The sequence below is a fragment of the Dermacentor andersoni genome, chromosome 4, assembly GCF_023375885.2.
Source record: "Dermacentor andersoni chromosome 4, qqDerAnde1_hic_scaffold, whole genome shotgun sequence".
Taxonomy (NCBI): Eukaryota; Metazoa; Arthropoda; class Arachnida; order Ixodida; family Ixodidae; genus Dermacentor; species Dermacentor andersoni.
In genome coordinates this window covers 68713046-68732657 of record NC_092817.1, presented here as the reverse complement: position 1 = coordinate 68732657, position 19612 = coordinate 68713046, and the positions used below count along the sequence as shown (strand labels likewise).

General features: G+C 46.6%; 1 protein-coding gene across 2 annotated transcripts in view; it reads right to left on the bottom strand.

Annotated features, from left to right (window-relative positions):
• The window catches only part of LOC126536252 (uncharacterized), a 151527-nt gene that overhangs the window by 123500 nt on the left and 8415 nt on the right, over positions 1–19612 (bottom strand). The window contains exon 1 of one of the 2 annotated variants that reach the window (XM_050183146.3): positions 2313–2584. The exons of the other annotated variant lie outside the window; for it this stretch is intronic. Coding sequence (XP_050039103.1) covers positions 2313–2319 — 7 coding nt within the window. The 5' untranslated portion in view covers positions 2320–2584. Of the gene's footprint in view, positions 1–2312; positions 2585–19612 lie in introns of those variants that run through there. 2 annotated transcript variants of the gene reach the window in all.

The following is a 19612-nucleotide window of genomic DNA, read 5'->3' as shown; positions in this document are numbered from 1 at the left end:
GCACCTCCTCGAAAAGAATAGGCCCGCGTGTTACAACTCTGACGTCAATTAGGAAGGTCGCCACTTCCATTGTATACCGCGTTTTATTAAAAAAAAAAAAACGGTGATCACTCTAAACGACACTTGTATTCTTCACTGAAATGCATTTGCTGCGGGACAGAACACTTCCCCATAGTACTCAAAGAGAGCAGTCATAGAATTACTTAATAGATGGTGGGTTAACTCAGCGACCAAGCTACAAGAATCGTAGGTAAATAAGTGTTATATAATGTGATTTGCATCGACGGCGCTGACCATTGCAATGTTAATTATACTTTTTTGTTGTTGAACTGTCACGCAGTTAAACCTAACACTCAGAACTGCTGCAGACTTTAATCAGTGGCAGCCAGCATACTTCGTTCCCGAACGTAGTTACAAGATTCTCATGCATGACTCGCGAAATATCTGTTCGGAAGGGATAGTAAAGCTCAAACAACCTCGACAATCCTACTTGCATGGTATATTCGTTAATCGCACGAGAAGGAACTATCAAGCTAATGCTTTAAATATTAATTTTTTCCAAGAACAGTAACGGAATGGAATCGGCTTACTAACGATCAAGTAATACTGCAATCTCGACGTCATTCATTAGAAGCCTCAGTGTCCATTAACATCTATGTTCTGTTGTATTCACTCTCTGCTGCCCATATAGTTACCAATTTCTTATTGTTATCAACTTTATGCCCCTTACATTTTGTATAAATGTATTAATCAATATTTTATGTTTCTGAATAATTACGATATGCCATAAACCTCACTGTGCTGCTTTGTCTACTCCTATGTTACACTGTCATCATTCAACTTTGTTATCTCAAATGCCGATCCTTTTCGTTTGTTCGCTAATCATTTGTGGCCTTTTTTTCTGGCTTCCTTTGTAAATATTTGACCATTGCTTGTATCTGTACGCCCACCCTGCGAAAATCCCTTCCTGGGATTGCAGTATCACTAAATAAATAAATAAATAAATAAATAATGGTCGATTACTAGAGCACTGATTTAGATATTCAACTTGTAAAAGTAGACCCAGAAACAATTAACCCCATCTTGCGTCGTTATTAGGCTTGTACCGCACAAAAGAACAGATTGGAGAAATATATCTACACACATTTGCAAGACCATGCAGGCGATGTTTTTAGGGGACTTTCATGAAAACTATCACTATCTGCTCATCGCAGTATGCGAGCGTGACCCTTTGCGCTAGCTATTACGACGGCGAAAGCATTCAGATTGGCATTACCGTTTCGGTATAGTGAAGCCTAATTAAAACGGATCTGTCACTACACGCCGACATAAGACTACATAAGGCGAGATTTTATTATTAAGTCCAATTCATCGAACAAAAAAGGAGGCACTAAATCTAGCCATAACGCTCACGGCAAGTGGCTGCACATTATTGCAAAGAAGTTGAGAAAGACTAAGCTCAAGTACACTATAGCAATAACGACTGACCATCTTGATCTTACTAGACACAGCGACTGCATTCCTTGTGTGGAGCTGGAGGCCTCTCATATAAATACTAAAGAGCTCTTTAAATTTATCAAACGCTAAACATATAATAACTATAAGGCGTTTCCAATAGACTATTTTATTATTACCTTAGTAAGCACAGTCTACCAAGAAGCATAGAACGGTGTGACTGTATGAACTCGACGCACAGTTTGTGAGACTCTCCCTTTGGAGTGGTTCATAGAAGCCCATGTGTAACGCATAAATGCAATGAAGTCTCAATTCGACCCCATCACGCACCATTTCGTATAGTGTTCTAGGACTCCCGCAGTCATGAGTTAAACAAAATAGAGACTAAGTATTCAGACGTGCGACCGTGACAGAAACAAAAAAAAAACATCATTTCTCGTTTTCAACAGCCCCGCGAAATAAACGAAGTAGACGGCTCCATTATAACAGAATGCGTTTTATCAGAGTACATTTTACCCAATCAAAGAGTAACCGAGTATGTTTTAGCTGATTATATCACTACATATTTCCGGATCAGTAGTATTGTTCAGGTGCTTAGTATAGGATTAACGAGTAAATACCACCGTTACTCCCCTGACATGCTTTTTTGCTTTTTCCGGGGCAACTATAGAGATAACATTAGCAACGAAACAAAAGAAGCAAACGAAGGTCCGAAAGCCAAATGTTCCTCGCACTCGAAGAGGGAGCTAGGTCCGTACACGATGTGACAGCCCCATCCCCATTTCCCGAATGGAATGCCGGAGCCGCAGCGCAGAGCAGGTCAAGTTCGCGACGCATGACAGCGTGCTCCCCCTCACCGGACATGTCGTGGGCACGCAGCGCTGCCTCAGCGTGGCCGTGACGTCGCGGACGACAGCGGTGGCGGCGCGGTGGTGCGGCACGTGGCGGGGTCTCGTGTGGCGCGCGGTCCTCCTGCGCCGCATGTCTGTGCCGGGCCGATCCCGCGCGCGGCGGCCACTGCGGCTCGCAGAGCGGCGGCGACGACGTTGCGCGTGGCCGGCGGGCGGACGGGCGCGGCCCGCATTGAGCGGCGCCCGCCTTTCGGAGGCCGGCCGTCGGGACCGCCCGACCCGCGACGCATGCGCGCGCGCCCCGCGCTCAGCCCCCGCCAGCCAGCCCCGGCACGCCGTCTCGTTCAACCCGGGGCCCGCGAAGACCCGGAGGTGTCGCCCTCCTTTCTTTCGGCCAACGCCACCGCGCTCCTACGGAGAAGTTTTGCGGAAAGCCAGAAGTGAGAGGGGAGGGGGGAAGAAGAAGAATCTCACCCCCCTCCTCCCCCCCATGCGACGCTTTCGCCACTCTCACTGAGAAAGTAGAGCGTGCGGGCTCCTCGCCACGAGCGGGCGTTCTCTCGTCCCGTTCGGGAAACGGGGCTCTTCCAGGAATGCCGCGTGGCCCGATCCCGACGGAAACCTCCGTGCTTCCTGTCGCTCTCTCTCTTTCTTGGCAGTTACTCTCACTAACTCTGCTCTTGTAAGACATGGAAAAAAGTTAAAGGGGCAAACCGTACTTCGGAAGTGATTCTTCTCGCAGTCCATTCAGGACGGCCACTTCCCCTTTGAATGCCAGGTCCGCCGTGCCGTGCTAGAAGCAAAGACTGCGCTGACAAACTCCTTTCGCCCCCCCCCCCCCCTTACACCGTGTAACCTATAGCCTTCTTTTCCTCTCTCTCTTTCTCAAGCTCATTTATCAAATCTCAGGAAGCTCTTTCTTGCGGATCATGTACGCAACAACTTCTCGAGGAAGAACTTTATTGAAAGGTCCGGCGAGTTATTCAGGGATCGGACGAATATACCCGCCTAGGTGTCGGCCATGAGCCCTTGAGCTCTGGCGGCTTCCTCGTCCCGCTGGACGGCCCAGAGTTGGTCTTCAACGGCACAGCTGAGCAACGTAGTCTCCTAGCGCGTTCAGTTCGAGGCTGCGTCCCGGCCTGGAAACCCTCTTGTCCGCACTCTTATAACATGTGTTCCAGGGTTGCCCTGGCCTCACAAAACTTACATTGGTTTGACGAATAAAGCTCTGGGTAACAGAGATTCAAGATCACCGGGTTGAAAACTTTCTTGTCTGCGGCTGTCGCCAAACGATAACTTGTCTCTTATTCATTTTCTGCTGAAATTTGCACCTCTCCATTCTGTAGTATTGTGCGCTTTCTCTAACTCGTCAGGCGGTGCCCCCACTCCCATCCTCGCCCGACGTCGCGGCCTTATTCATGGTTTTGCCCGTGATTAGTGTGCTTAACGCTTCGGTAAGTGGGGAGGGGGGCGGAGGGGGGCGAGATGCGGTAATTGGCGTAGTTGCGAACTGCCGTCTTGGAGTCGCTGATTACGACTTCGGCCGCAGTGATGGCCACCTCCTTCGCCGTCACCACATGCGCCGTGCGTACCTTGATGCTAGTCTTGCAAGCGTTCTCGTGATGTACCATCGCGGCCGCGAAGCCGCGCCTGCGGCAGTCTCAAATTATGTCTCACAGTGTTTGTGCCGCACACAGATTGGCAACTTGCGGAATATGAACGGTCCGGCAGCTCCATGCAGAGCTACAGCAACAGGTTGTAGTGTGACCAGCAGTCATTTCCCTGCAACGAGCTCAAACGAAGTGTAGCGTAAAGTGTTTCTTTTTGAAGTAAAATACGCACGACGCTGTGATAAAGAAAGTAGCTTGCTTGCGCAAAGCCTGCCTGGGCTAGAGGAGACTTCGTCTCAATGAATGTTCAGTGCGCGTCACCCTTGTGTAGAGCGCGGGAACGGCGGCCGCCGGGGCGCTCGAGAGGCAGCCAGCGACGTCTAACGGTGCCTGCTGCGCTTGAGATAAGAAGTGTCTGGGCACGCAACGGAGGAGGCACCTAGTCTCGGCCCCAGCCACTACCGTTAGACATCGCTGGCTGCCTGCGGAGAGCCCCGGCGGCTGCCGTTCACGCGCTCTACACAAGAGTGACGCGCACTGTACTCCCATAGCATAGTGATATGGGAACCGGACAACTAAAAAACGATTACAAATTATGCGAAATTTTCGTTGACGGTTTCATATATACATAATTCAAACAGCTTTATCTTTGGAGGACCTATGGCATCTCAAGTCAATGTTCTCTAATCAATCATGCTAATAAGGGCCCTACGTCACGCATAATCATTCCATTTATTTTTCACATGTAAAATTCTTTTGTTATAATTTCATCTGAGCACGGCGCCAGAGATTTGTTTCTGCACTTCAAGTACGTACCCGTTGTCTTATGTCCTGTCCAGCTATTTAACTGTCAGCCTTCCGTTATCTACAGTGCTGCAATTGACTCTTTGCCACCAATAGCCAGTACGTGCGAACATCGACGTCGTTCTGAAACTGTATACGTACGCAGCTCCCCAAGGAGCAGCTGTGAAAGCAGGCTTCTTCCCAATATGACTCTTTGTGGTGAGAAGCCCGCTTCGGGGGTACACTTTATTAAATTGAAACGACATTTACTACGACGACAGCAGTTCAAAGCTCGAAACAGTAAGGTGTGCTGGGTCGTCCTTCCATATTTTCCGTTATGCCATCCTCGTCATCGTCAAGTCACCGTTGTGACCCTTTTTCATTCCCTGCTTCAGCATGGCCTGCCAACTCTGCCTGTGACCGCTGCTGGGTAATAAGCTCGTGCCCCTCGCAACAACGTCTACATAGGAACCGGACGAGCTAACCATTGTGATGTGGTGCAGCTTTGGAGCTTTGGAATTTTTGCGGTGTGCCATGTGGACTATGAGGATGGTGGCGTCTGTGCACGAAGTTCGGAGGCCAGAGTAAGCAGTTGTGTATAGTGAACGAAGGCGACTTCGTGTGCACTGCAAAGAACTTGTTCCTAAAACCATGGTGGTGTCCGCTATAAAAGACTGCTACTGTCGCAGTAAACGAGTTCATAGCCGGAGTGATTCCAGATACTTGCTGAATTTTTATGCTTGCGTGCAAATGTACTTTCATCCACCATACCAAGAAAAAAGATAACTGCGCCATTTTTCACAATTAGTGAGGACGAATTGCACTGGCCACATCCGCGGAGTCGTGCACGTTCTCATCGGTGATGACGTTGATGACGTTGTCGCAATTATTCGCCGTGCCATGTCTCACATTTCACCTGTTGAGACCACTTCTGACTGCGTCCGGCACATTGGAGACAAACTTAGTGCGATTTACAATGAGTCTTATTCAAACCTTGCTAACCGAGTGCGATGGCCCAGTCAATTTTTTCGCAACGGCATTTGGTTTGATATTCTTGCCATACCGTGCTCGTGGCTGCCATAAATCTGCGCCTGGCCCTCCACCATTACCTCTCCCACTACGTTACCGCATTTGGGTTGCACAGCGAGAATGCTACGGTTCCGTGGGTGGCATGCGCATCACTGGTGGATAGCTGCTGATAACACTGAGGGATTTCAGTAGTTGCATGACCGAAACGTTGCCACGGCTACCCGGCATTTTCGAGCACTCCTATTGAGCGTTCACGTGGCAGACTGTCGCCAATAAAGAAATGCGCAGCGCATGCAATCACGTGTACTAGAGGGGCAAGACACCAGCACGAATGGGGACCAACAATGTTTGCCCTAATGCAACGCAAATTATTCTTTAGAGTAACCACCTTGACGTCATATTCGTATCCCTACTGCTAAATATGACATGATTTCGAGTTTCCCTTCTCCCTCTTTGACCTTCATAAATGTGTCATCCTCATCCACTAAACCGTGAATCTTTACAAAAGCCGAAACCACAGGAAGTCTCGATGTGTGAAAGGCGAGAGAGTGTAACTTAGTGTAATTCAGTACAACGAAAGCAATTTTCCAGCGATAATGAAAAGTGGTCCAACTCGAATAAGTGACCTTAGAAACACATTAAGTAGAATGACCCACTCCACAACAGTAATGCGTGACAACGCGGCTTTGCAGCCCTCACACCGTTCCCCCGGAGCCCGTGCATCGAATCCCAGAGCTTTCAGCGCTATGCATTGTGAATCTCTCGGAACATTCTAGCATAGAATGCAAACCAGTGGACCTGAAGCTGAATTTGCAGGTGTCCCTGCACTAGAACGCATTAAGACAAGAAGATCGCCTTGCACACTATGAAAGGTGTCCCAACTATCATGCAACAAAATTTTAAAATATGCAAATGGCACGTAACTGGACAGATCCAAGCTAATCTTGTTTGCCGTCGGTTGCAGATGATCAGATTATTTCTTTTGTAATCCGCCTAATTTCATAATTAGTCTGGATTCATTCGCCTCACTCTATTCCACTTGGTATTTCATCACGTCACGCTATACGACGATTTTATTTCACCACCGGAATACATCTGCCATCGCATTGATCATCGGCACAAGGTTGGCATCAAAAATTGCAATACTAAAGCTTTTTTTTTCAGTCCTACCTTCCCCAGACAGCTGTCGAATGAAACCGCCTCCCTCCCGATATTGCAGCCATTGAAAATAATCAACTATTTCGCGATGCACGAACAACCTTTGTTTATTTTGGAGAATGTTGAAATTATGTTCTAACAAAATTCACTGTATTGTACTGATTGCATTTGTAACCTATATTACCCACTCCCCTCTGTAATGACTTTGGCCCTGATGGTATAATAAATAAATAAATAAATAAATAAATAAATAAATAAATAAATAAATAAATAAATCAGCTTTTCAAATATTATAATTAGTTGAAAAGTGTCAATGAGAAAATTGTGGAGCAACACGAAAAACTGCCGATACAGCTTTCTGTTGCTCAATAGGAACTACATAAAAGTGCTTTTTCCGAACTTGAAAGAAGCCCGCGAATACAAGCAAAGTGCCTCGAGCGGCTAGTCGTGCGGTAATTTTGTGTGTATTCGCGGGCTTCTTTCACGCTCGGAAAAGCACTTTTATGTAGCACGTATTGAGCGACAGAAAGCTGTATCGGGAGTTTTTCGTATTGCTCTACAATTTTTTTTATTGACACTTTTCAACTAATTATAATATTTGAGGTTGGCTCAGGCAGGCTGGAAATGGAAGAGCACCTTTACGGATGGTGTACGCATCTTTGTGGTACCATCTTGTGCAAAGGCTCGTGGCTAAAGTTTTCTCATACTTCTGAAACAGTGACGCTGGGAAAAGGAAGAGCAATGACTTGAAAGCGATGGCTTTGCCAAATGACGACATTTGAAACTCCAATTGTCACAAACGAAACATATGACTGACATGCTTTATCGCACTTCACTGCACATCGTACGTCACATATATGATATATTAGCATAAAGTGTTCAAGATCGCATTATTCCGGCAGTACGGGGGTGCCGAACCTCTCGTGCTTATGTTTTGTTTCTCTCGCATACGGTGTTCTTTTTTTTTCTTGAGCGCAATACCTTCAACACGTCTGCTTTGCAGCGAGCACTGCCCCCTTTTAAGTCTTACGTAACATGTCGCAGGAATTTTGCATTCTTAGGTTCGAGAAAGAAGATATGACTGAGTCGCCCGCGTGGATGCCCATATGGCTAGCATAAATTTAAAAAAACGTCCCCATTTTGGCGCTGGTCATGAGCGTGCCGCAAATCTCAGTGGTCATCCCTGCTAGCAGGTATGTTATTTTATTGATGCTTTCGTGTTATTGGTAACAGAAGGAACAAAGCAGCTCATTACAGTTTATTACCAAAGATTTATATGATGGCGATTTATTTCCAGCATAGTAATGGCTAATATGGTCTAAGACAGGTCAGTCCTGTACGTTTTTTGGGTGCGCGGTTACCTTCAATAAAACTACGCCCGCAGACTTCTCGACCCACGCGCAGCACCAAAACGACGCGAAGAAACTAAAGAACCAGCTTTCTCACCACGTTTTCGACAGATCCACACATATCGAAAACGTCCGAAAATCCGGCCAGCGGCCATCCACTCGGCAACCGACCATAAATAATTGAGGCTGAGCGCAGCATAGCTTCCCACGTGCCCGGGCGCCAAATGGTTGCAAAACTCGGGCAACGGCACAGCAGCAACGAGCAGCCAGCCGCACCGTCTATGCCTGCCGGTCATCGCAGAGAGCCGATAGGGAGGGAAAGAACTGAAGAAACGTGGAAACGCGGACCTTGCAGCGTCTCTGGCTTCAGCAGTAAACTTGTTACGCTGTCCCGACCGGCCGTTCGAGCCGGCCGACACCGGAGCGCCAGAGGGCTCTCGGCGCGCCCTCGCGGGGTCTCGCGCGGGCCCCGCGTGGGGTTATATGTGCGGCGCAAGGAGGCCGGTAATGGGCGAGGAGGAAAGGGAGAACGCGAATCCGCGGTGGCGGACTCAATAATTCACCGTCGGTGCCTGTAATCGGAAGCAGCAACGGACAGCTTTCATCATTACGCATTAAAGCCGTGCCTGAGTAATGCGATTTGGCGCGTCGTGGCGTCCTCCCTCATCGATCACGCTTTTTTCGGCGATAATTGAGTCGTACGCGCCGACCGAGCCGACCGAACAGCAGGAAGACCGGCGGAGGAGACGGACGGACCGACCGGCCGACCGACCAACGGACTTGCGCTCCAGCTACTTTATCCGGTGCCTCCTCTCCGGCCTCCTGTTACAGCGTCTCCCTGCCTCGCTCGCATCTTCAGCACGCTCTAGTTCCCGAGGATCTGTCGCTCGACTTATGTCGTACGTACCACGACCGGAGACAGATGGGGATACGGCCGTGGGTCGATCTCTTGTCTAAGGGATTTGCATTTGGGGTTCCGGCAGAGCCACGCTCTCCTTTTCTTTCTGTTTTGACTCCAACTTGCTCAATGTGTGTTGGTTTTGGTCAGGTGGGATTACCGTCAGGCACAGCGGAGTTTTACAGCCTATTGCGCGCAGCTGCCGAGCACGAGTTCGAGCGTTCAATCCCAGACCACGGCTACTACATTTTACGGTCGCCGTAGCTAAGGAGCGAAGTGTGCAACCACTACGTGTAGTGAAATTGCCTACGAATAAAACAAACACCAACGTGCCTAAAATATTGCTGAGAGAGAAAAAGAGAAACCTTTAATATATTGGGTTGGGTGGCTGATTCTTCATCCTACACGGCTCCTCATGGTTCAGGCATACATATATTCTTGCGACTAATAAATTACCACTCCAGGAGCTAACGATGGGCGTTTTTCGTGAGTCGTTCTTTCCTTGTTTCCGTTTGCTTGAAGTTTATGTGTAGGTCGCTTAGGGTACTATAGTTTTTCCTTACTGCAAACTCCGCCAACTGCTAATCGAACGCGTATTTCACGAATCGCACCTCGTTCCCCGAGCATATGTTGTTACTACGTCCTAAGAGACCTCGTTTGATGCTTCTTCAAATGTTCATCGTACGTGTAACTGTAAGGCTCATTTTCGCTGAAGAGCGATTCACACATTGGACTGATTGCTTGATATTACTTCGACAGCTGTTAAGAGGTCGAAGATTGATTTTGCTGTGTCCGTCTGTCTGTACTTTCCGTTACGCTCTCGCCAGGCTACCTCATCATCCTCAAGTTTACCGTCACCACATTGAGAAGATGGCGCAGTGCGCGATGGGAATCAAATCCATGGGGATCGAACTCACGTTAGTGTGAAAATGTTCTCTTTGAAGCCACTGCACCACTGATCTGCCACGCAATCTTCGTGCTCGGTAAAACGTGAGCGGTTGTATGCGCTGTTTCTGAGAGTGGTCGTACCAGTGCGTATATTCCGGAGGCCACAATGAGCAATACTGCAGCGGTCGATGGTGACGTTGTACGCATCGCGACGTTGTCTTTGAGAACGTGGTGGTGACCACTGTGAAAACCTACTGCTGTCGCATTAAATGAATTTAGCGTCGGAGGAATCGCTGAAATTGGCTGATTTATCTTGAAACAAAGCTTTTTTCGCCTACTTTGCAGGGTTTGGCTTTACTGTTGCGCCGGTGTTTAGAAAAGGTTTATTTCGACAAGAGACGATACGAGCACTGAGTCACAATCACGGCACAATTCCACCAGGACGATAACATGAAAAACTAAACACGGCACGTTTTCAAAGTAGTGTTCGAGTCCTCACTCACCAACATATAATCACATATACCCAGGGAAAGGCATAGCTACACACACAAACTAAATCACACATGTATAAAATGATGTTTCATATATACCGTATACACAATGGTTATGTGCAATGATCATGTGACAGGACACTTTACACAATTTTGAAGTGATGTGCACGAGATATGTATATCCAAAAATGATCATGTATACGAGAGCACACGCACACAAAAATCAGGGGCACCTACATTCTATGTGCATTAAAGGAAAACTTCTGATGGCCTGGCTATAAGAACCAGGCTGGTCGAAAATTAAGCCATACGTGTATATGAGCCACCGACAGGAAACGGCATGACCACTGTCGAATGAACTCTTCTTCTCCAAGGAAGAACAACTCCTCTGACAGAAACGGCAGTAGCTCAGAGTAGAGCCTCCCCAGAAGTGGAAACAGAGCGTGGCGATGACGTGCCGCGGCAACTGCCTCGCACCGGTCAGTCTCATAGTTGCACGAAATCGCTCAATAGTTTCTCTCGCTGAGCCGGTTCTTGGTAAATTATCTCTATCACAGTATAATTTATGCAACGATCCTTGATCTGCACGGTCATGGACTGAAAAAACAGTTAAAATTATAAGTTTATTGAACAAAATTTCTTCCATAATAACCCTGAACGTGAGCAGGTGAGCAGGAGCCTGTTGTCACTTTTGAAACAAGCCAGATATGATCACATAACTTAGTAGTATTCTACGTCCGTCCTCCTGATAGCGTTGACAATTATTTGAATCATTGCAGTATATAACTTTAGGATGGTTGGTGGTGAAATTTCCTGTTGCTCTCATGCAAAGAATGGTATGAATTGAAAACCAACAGTTGAATAATGCCTCCAAGTATGCTGGAAGAGCCATGCTAGCAATGCAACTTAGTTTGTTTGTTTCATGGTATTGACGTGTACAATTAAAGTGCAAGCATTTAGTTCTTAGCAGAAAGCTGCGGGCGCAGTAATTAAACTCTCTCACAGACGAGCCGCCTACCTGTATTTTAGCTTACACACACACACACACACACACACACACACACACACACACACACACACACACACACACACGCACACGCACACGCACACGCACACACACACACACACACACACACACATACACACACACACACACAAAATAACATCTAAATGCTTTCCTGGCCAATAATAAATATACAGGCTTTACCTGCGGGTTGTATTTTCGTGCCCAGCAGCTGAATTGGAACCCGACTGAGATCCCTTATAATAGTTACTCCGGAGTGGACTAGTGAATAGCTTTTCCTGAAGCATGTTTGTTACCAAAGGGAGTAAATGTTCACGGATTATAATTATATAAAGCTTTTCTTTCATTATTATTCTTTTTAAGTGAGCACAACATGCTCCTCTCTTATAGTGCGGAATATCCCAACTGCGTAGGACTTCTTACTGAAGTCTGACCAAAAAAAAAAAAAAAGGAGCAACCGGCGTATCCGAAGTGCCTACGTAACCTTTCTTTTTTTTCCTAATAAATTTTATGGTGACGAAAACTACCGCCAAAGCTGTTTCGCGGCTTGGAGGCACGTATGACACTGTTCTCAAACACTCTGTCAAATGGCAGCGGCGACACGTTGGACACATGACGTCCTCCTATCGTGGTGAACCATGAAGAGGGACGCGTTGGGGAGATCGAACAGAAACTGATGCACGGCAAGCGAATGGCATACTACGCGGAGCTCACGTCGCATGTACACACGAAGCCGTTCGCGTACGCACACGCTTGCATCGGGCGTGAGAACGTGAGGCGGCCGCCCGGTCCAGCTTTATTAGGCCGGACACGGCCGGTCACTTAGACGGGACAAGACTCGCGCCTTAGCGCGGCAAACACTCGTCGCCACTCGCCCCTGCAGTGGGGTGGCCCAGAGGTTTTCTTTTATATGTTTTTTTTTCTCATTTGTATGCATTATTTCTTCTTCGTTTATATATATGTATATATATTGTGGTCATGATAGACACCTCATGTCAGTTCTACAGAGAAGCACGATGGTTTCGTGAGAGTGAATGGGGCCGTCATGTTTGCCCAGCGGAGTTATTTTTTTTAAACCCTCGAGTAGTAGACATTTCGAGCACGCACACCACTAGAGAGACTACAAAAGTTTGATTTCAGCAGCTAATAACTCTGCTGTAAGTAAATATTGCTAACTCCCTTCGTGGTTCTATGCTGGAGCCGTAGGTTTCATCGTGAGTATTATAACACAAGTTCATTTTGCCGATGCACTGGTTAGTAATCTCTTTTAAACAAAAAGAAATTATATATATATATATATATATATATATATATATATATATATATATATATAGAGAGAGAGAGAGAGAGAGAGAGAGGCTTTGTTTTACATGGCATATCTCACGTGGTGTCCTAATTTCGCTCACTTCCTCAGAAAATCATAGCTCGTCCCATCTTACGATCAACCTTTTCTTCAGTTCTTATTGTCGCTGTAGTTTGAGTCGCTACTGAGCAGAAAGACAAGCAGTGGTCGTGGGAACGTCTTTTTCGTCATGTGACATACGAGTATCTTTGTCTTCAAGACCGTACAACGTGCTTATCAAAATAAAAGAAACCTACCCCAACATTTGCTGTTACTAGTATCCTTGCGCCGACTGTATTAGAAACCTGGTAAGTAATAAAGAAAGTCATGTTTCTTTCCCCTCTACCCCCCTACTCTCCTACCCCACCCTCTTTTCCGAACTCTAAATAAGCTACAGTTAATTACCTCCTATACTGCTTAGCGGAAATGAGCCGGTACTTTATCTCAAGCTTTTTTTTTTTTTCATCTTCATCTTACGCTGCGAAAAGTAAGGAATCACAGGCATCCGTGCCTCCTAACAGCTGCTCGCTTCATTGATTTGCGCATTGGTATTCGTTCGATTATGCTCAACGACGAGAGCAATAGCACGTGTGTACCCGCTGTGAAGATTTTTCTTCTATCCCTGCTCTAATCTCTCTTGTCCTCGTCTTCCCCTTCCCCAAAGCAGGGTAGCTAATTGTGATGAACATACGAACTTCCCTGCCTTTCCCTTATCCGTTCTCTTCTTTCGCGCTATTGAGTAATGAGACGAAGCATGAAAAAAGCGCACGAGAAAAGGCCGATAGTGACCGTCGGTGGGCCAGGCGTCCCCGCACGCAGTCGGGGCCCCGCGAGGTGGTAGAAGCACAGCAGGAGTTTCCAGCCGCAACGTGACCAATTGGCCCTGTCCCTCTCGTTTTCGGCGCACCTTAAGCGAGCAGCCTTATTACCACTTTGACCGCCGCGCGCTGTGGACCGTCGGGCTACAGGCAACGCACAAGATACGCGAGGCCGCTCTTTCGCCTCCTGCAGCGCGTCAGTCAGAGGTGGGTAAGAGGACGAGAGGGTATTGCGGGGCCAGAAGGGGGCCATCACTTCCGCGTCGTGGCGTCGCCGGTTTCGCGGAGGCCCGCGGAAGCCCCTGGGAATCCGGGGCCATTTCCTGTCGCGGGACGCGGCATCGCGTGACGTGTCCTCCCAAGTCACCGGACGCTGGAGCCCACGATTCGCTCCCTGTGCCCCCAGCTCCATCCGCGATCTGAATGAATCCTGGCAGCTTCAGCGCGACCGCTCGGGCTTACTTAGAAAACGGATGCGGCTATTTTTCTCAGATTCGCGCCTCTCTTGTGCACGAACCTCCAAGAGTGCGACAGTGCGTGCGTGTGTGCGTGCGTGCGTGCGTATGTTTGCCTGTGTTGTGCGTTCAAGTCTGTCGATGTGCGCGTGCTGGCCAGTAGGCGTACACCTGTTCTTATACGAACGTATGTTGGTGTGTGCTGTGGGCGGTTTCGGTATTGGGAGTGCGCGGAAGAAGACGCAAGGTATCCGCTTTTGCTTTGTTTTTCTTTTAAATCTGTCCGTTTGTCTGATGGGCACAGTGCGGAGCTGTCGGCGCTGCTGCCTCTACTCTGGCCGAAAGAAAAGTCTTATTGCGTCTCCGCTGGGGACACGACAGACCGCAGAAGTCGTCTTCAAGACAGCCGGAAAGGAACTAAGATGTGTGGCTGCGCCGCTCGCTGTTGTCGCGGAAAAAGCCCGCGGTTCGTTTTCATTAGGCGCCTGATGGAGGGTCTCGCGCGCCTGGAGAAAGAAGTTGCGGTCAACTCGCGGGGTTCTCTGTCTGGCCGTTGTGTCTGGATTACGAGTGTCGCAGCTTCCGCTGTATCCCCAGAGATGTTCTCTTGTGAGCTCGGTGCGATTTCTTTTTTAAATTAGTGACTTGTTTTATTTTCCACGACCTCGAATAGGAAAATAAATTTATCTTGATTGCCAGAAAGTAAGTATCAATAAACGCAGTGGTCGTCGCATCTCTTTGAGAGCTTGCACAAGCCGCAGTATGCGCTTTATCAGTGATGTTCATCGTTAAAATTTTCTATTTGCCTTTGCACATTCACAGGGGTCACAAAATCACAGCCATATCTGTCATATCTTTCTGTGGCCATAACCTGAGTAGTTTGCGCCCGCACAGAATATTCTTAGTGCCATTCTTTTTTTCGCCCAGAGTAGTCACAGTAGGTATAAACATCAAAGGTTATCTGAGAGAGAATGCACGGGTGAGATGTGCGCATGTTAGATGCTTAACAGAACTGCGCATATATCTTCTTCAAGCAATTATATTAAAATGGGATGGTTGTCTAAACCAAACGAAGAGTTTATTTTTAGGTTTTAGCCCCCCCCCCCCCCAATATAATACTTAGCCACATGAAGAAAGCAATGCAAAAGCAAGCGCGTACGGCCACTCCGAGTCTTTTATATAGGGCGCCAAATTCGTGCCGCCTGGTAGCTTAAAAAAAAAAAAAAAAAACGCTGTGTTTGCATGTCGTCTTAGCTGTTTAAGTCAGTGTATCTGGATGTTTTATGAAATTGGGTGCATTCATGTACCGATAGAGAGAGAGGATAACGGATATATGAAAGACGGGGAGGTGTCGTGATCGGTACGGATCCCGAAACGTCACTTCGTTTTTAACTGTGCTGAGTGACCTGCTTTCTTTTTTTTTTAATATATTATAACGTGCTTGTCAGTTGTACCTACAAACTTTTATGTTTAATGATTCGTTGCAGTGGATAACGTCCCCGTGACTGTTTTATTGATATGTGCCCGAATTTATCTGCGTATTTCTCTTCATCGTTGTGGCTCTACATACCAAAAGAACATGCCAAGGCGACAGGGATCAAAATGCAGCACTAAATTCTATTCTGAGTGCACCTGGCATCAAACCACTTGTATTCACTGAGGTCCATCTCGCCTGATTTGTTAACGAGAGGGTTCCCAAAGCGCATTAATGCAGCTCTACTGGAAGCAATGATTTAAGAAGTAAAAGAAACCTAATGAAAGGCTTTGGGAATTCAGGAAAATATTTTTAAGAGAGCCCTTCCATAATCTTGGCTTGACTTTGACTCCTCCGGTAACTCTTTCCTTTGGAGCTACCGTAGTAGGTCACAGCCACAGGAACGCTTGTGAAGCCCTCTGCAACTTTCTGCGCGAGACCAAATAATTTAACGATAAAATTGTTCCTTTTACTTCGTGTGCTCACGCAATTTTACTGTAATATTCAGATATTTGATCATTACTGTCTGTAACAGTGGACATTTTAATTCATACTTACATGATAGTTATGTGTTTTCATGTTATGTTTCTGAAAAAAAAAAATAACAGCTTTTTCACCGCCCGATTAATGGCCTATCCTCCAGAGTTGGTTGCGCCATTTCACTAAGGAACAAGAACAAGAATGACCGAAAGAAAGTAAGCATTCTTTTAAATTCTGCTGCAGCTTTTTAAGGATTGCGGTGAACGTGGAAGCATTAAAATACATTTTCCTCGAACCGTCATTCTCGCATTCTTAATATTTTTGGCGTATTCTTTTCGGAAGCCTACTTGCTAGATTAGAATGAAACGTTTACAGCTTATAGTACAATTTATTGCCAACAATTTTAAACTAAAATTTTAAAACATTTTCCTGTCATTTTCGGGAAATAATAATAATCCTTAAGTTCTTCTTGCATGAATAATAACAACTACGAACAATATTCTTGTTTTATGGGATGATGCGTGTAGAAGCGAAACTTTTGCAGGTTGCATTTGAAGCCATTATTCTATAGAATAAACCTGCCAACTTAAATGGTCATCCTGTCAATATCCTCTGGGAAACAATACATTGAAATCTAGAACTATATATAGTTTCATGGATAATTACGAAATGTATTACAGCTTGTGCGACAAAAAAAGATGCAGCAATTCTTAGTTTCAGATGAACATCTGCAGCACTTTTTACAATAGTACGCTAAAGCCAAGGTGACGCATTTGCCCTACGAACACCTCTTAAGAAGCCTTGACGGTTGCAATAACTGCATCGTGGACTATGAATAAAGAAACAAAGTTATCGGTTTTATTTGTATACTGGAAGGTGGTAACAGGAGTCCAGGAGAAGACAGCAAATAAAAGAGCACTAGAGGATGCTGAGAGAGAGAGAGGAGGAGGAGGAAGGAAGGAAGGAAAGGCAGGGAGGTTAACCAGAATGAGTCCGGTTTGATACCAAACACGTGGAGCGGGGGATGGAAGGGGTGATAGAGAGAGAGAGAGAGCGAGAGAGAGAGAGAGAGAAAACATCACTCTTTATCGTCCTTTCACATGCACTAAGTTAGGCGCAGGATGTCTACAGTCGGGCACTCAAGTCTGTTGCCTTCAGTAGTGAAGAAGCGCTCGAATGGCTTTCTGGGCTAATGGGCTGTGATGTGAGGCCAGGCTCCCAAGATCTTTGCTTCTGTGAATGGTCTATCATCCACTCTATTAAAGGCACACTGGAGAGTCTGACGTTGGTTATCAGAGCGAGAACAATGGCACAGAAGATGACTGATGGTCTCTTCACACTTGCACTTAGCATACATCGGTGAGTCCGCCATTCCAATACGATAGCTGTAGGAGTTGGTGAATGCTATTCCTACGCACAGCCGACACAGCAGTGTTGCCTTACGTCGTGAAAGGTTTGCTCGTAATTTCAGTTTCAGTGATGGGTCGGGGCTGTATAAGAGACAGTTAGAGTTCTGTGGTGTATGCCAGTAACTGAACGTGATGGTACGAGCGAGACTGCGAAGCTCTCTTGCAGCGTCTGCTCTCGATAAAGGTATAAGGAGTGTCGGTGCGCCAGCCAGGGCACGTCGGACAGCGTCATCGGCGAGGTGATTACCAACAAGGCCACAATGTCCCGGCAGCCACTAAGAGATTACATCATGTCCTCATTCAGAAGCGCAATGGCAAATTTCGTCGAGTTGGAACACCAGCTGCTCGTAATTACCACGTCGTATTCCTCGCAACCTTTGGAGGGCTGCTTTCGAATCACAAGATACTGCCCATTTGCTAGGCGGCTCTTTCTCAATGTATTCGACAGCAGAGCGAAGAGCGGCCAGTTCGGAACCTGTAGATGTTGTTACGTGTGAGGTCTTAAACTTGATGACGACCGATTGAGGTGGCATAACAATGGCGCCCGTTGAACTTTCCGAGACCGAACCGTCCGTGTAAACATGGATTCGGTTAACGTACAAACAATGCAAAAGCTCTAATGTGATCTGCTTGAGAGCGGCGGTGATCAGACTAGCCTTCCTGGCAATTAGTGAAACGGCAAAGTACACAGGAGGCTTTTTCAAGCATCACAGAGGGGACGACGTTCTTGTTGCGGGCGAGTATCTCAATCACAAAGAGTGTTGGTTAGCCGCAACTACCCTGGAAAATGCTGCCTTGGGTCTTTTCTCAAGCAAGTGAGCGAGATGGTAGTCAGGGACTCTGGATATAGGGCGAACATGCACCCGGAGTGTGCTGACAGCTGTATAAGTCGTTATTGGGCGGTCTCTCGCGGTAACAATTGTTGCTATGGTTGAAGCACATTGAGGTAGCCCCAGACATGTTCGAAGGGCTTGGCCTTGAATGCTCTGTAGGACATGGATGTTAGTTTTGTTAGAACTGTACAGCAGTGGTGTGCTATATTGCAAGTATCCTAGGAAGGGCGTACTGTATAGTTGAAGCATAGATGCCATGGATGTGCCCAACGTTTTAGCGGCAAGAAACCTTAGTAAATGGGTGAGTAAGGTAAGCCTCTTCTTCAAGTATGCGATGTGGGGGCTCCATGAAAGATCTGTCGATAGTAATGCCTAGGAAGCGGTGAGAAATATAACAAAGCCAGGTGGCTGTCTGGTGTAGTAACTTCTTCGCTAACGTGTTTTTGTTCTTGTTTTTTTTTTTTTTTGTAACCGATATTTAGGTACTCCTAAAAGGCACGAAATCTGTCCCTCAACTTAGTGTGTTTTTACTTGAGGCCTTCTGTAACATCCGAAATTGTACTCTCACCGACGAATACTAAAATTAAATTCTGTAACTTTCCGCGTCAAAACCACGATATGATTATGAGACGTGCCTTCGTGGGTCACTCCGAATTAATTTTGACCACCTGGAGTTTTTCAACGTGCACTCATTGTACGGTACACGAGATCTGTTTTTCTTTTGTGCATTCAGCCCCGATAGGAAGGCTGTATCCGTTACACCGATCAAACATGTGACCTGCTCAGCAGTGCAGGTCCTAGCCACTGCCCTAACGTGGCGTGTCCAAAGTGTCCTAACTACCAGCAATATAATTTAGCTTTAATAATTCGAAGTTACCACAGTTGTAAGATGTAGCATTACTCTAATCAATGAAAAGCTTGTAAGAAATACAGGCACATATGTGCCGAACACGAGTCTAGCAAACCTATACTGTAACTAGGACGTCGATAAGCCACTATCCTCTCGTACAAGGTATCTGCGCATAACCTCATCAAAGTCAAGGTTTTCGAGAAGAAAATCAAAATGCTTGCTATTCCTAAAATCCAATCTGAATGCAAATTGCATCAGAGCCAGGTACTGGGATTTTCGTTAAGATTTTTTGTTTTACTGTCGTGGTGGGAGGGACTGAATAAAAAAAAAATAGTCTATCCGTGCGTAGCTCAATACGACGCACTACCTATTTCATGGCACAGTGAACGAGCTTCACATTGCGTGACGTCGAGAC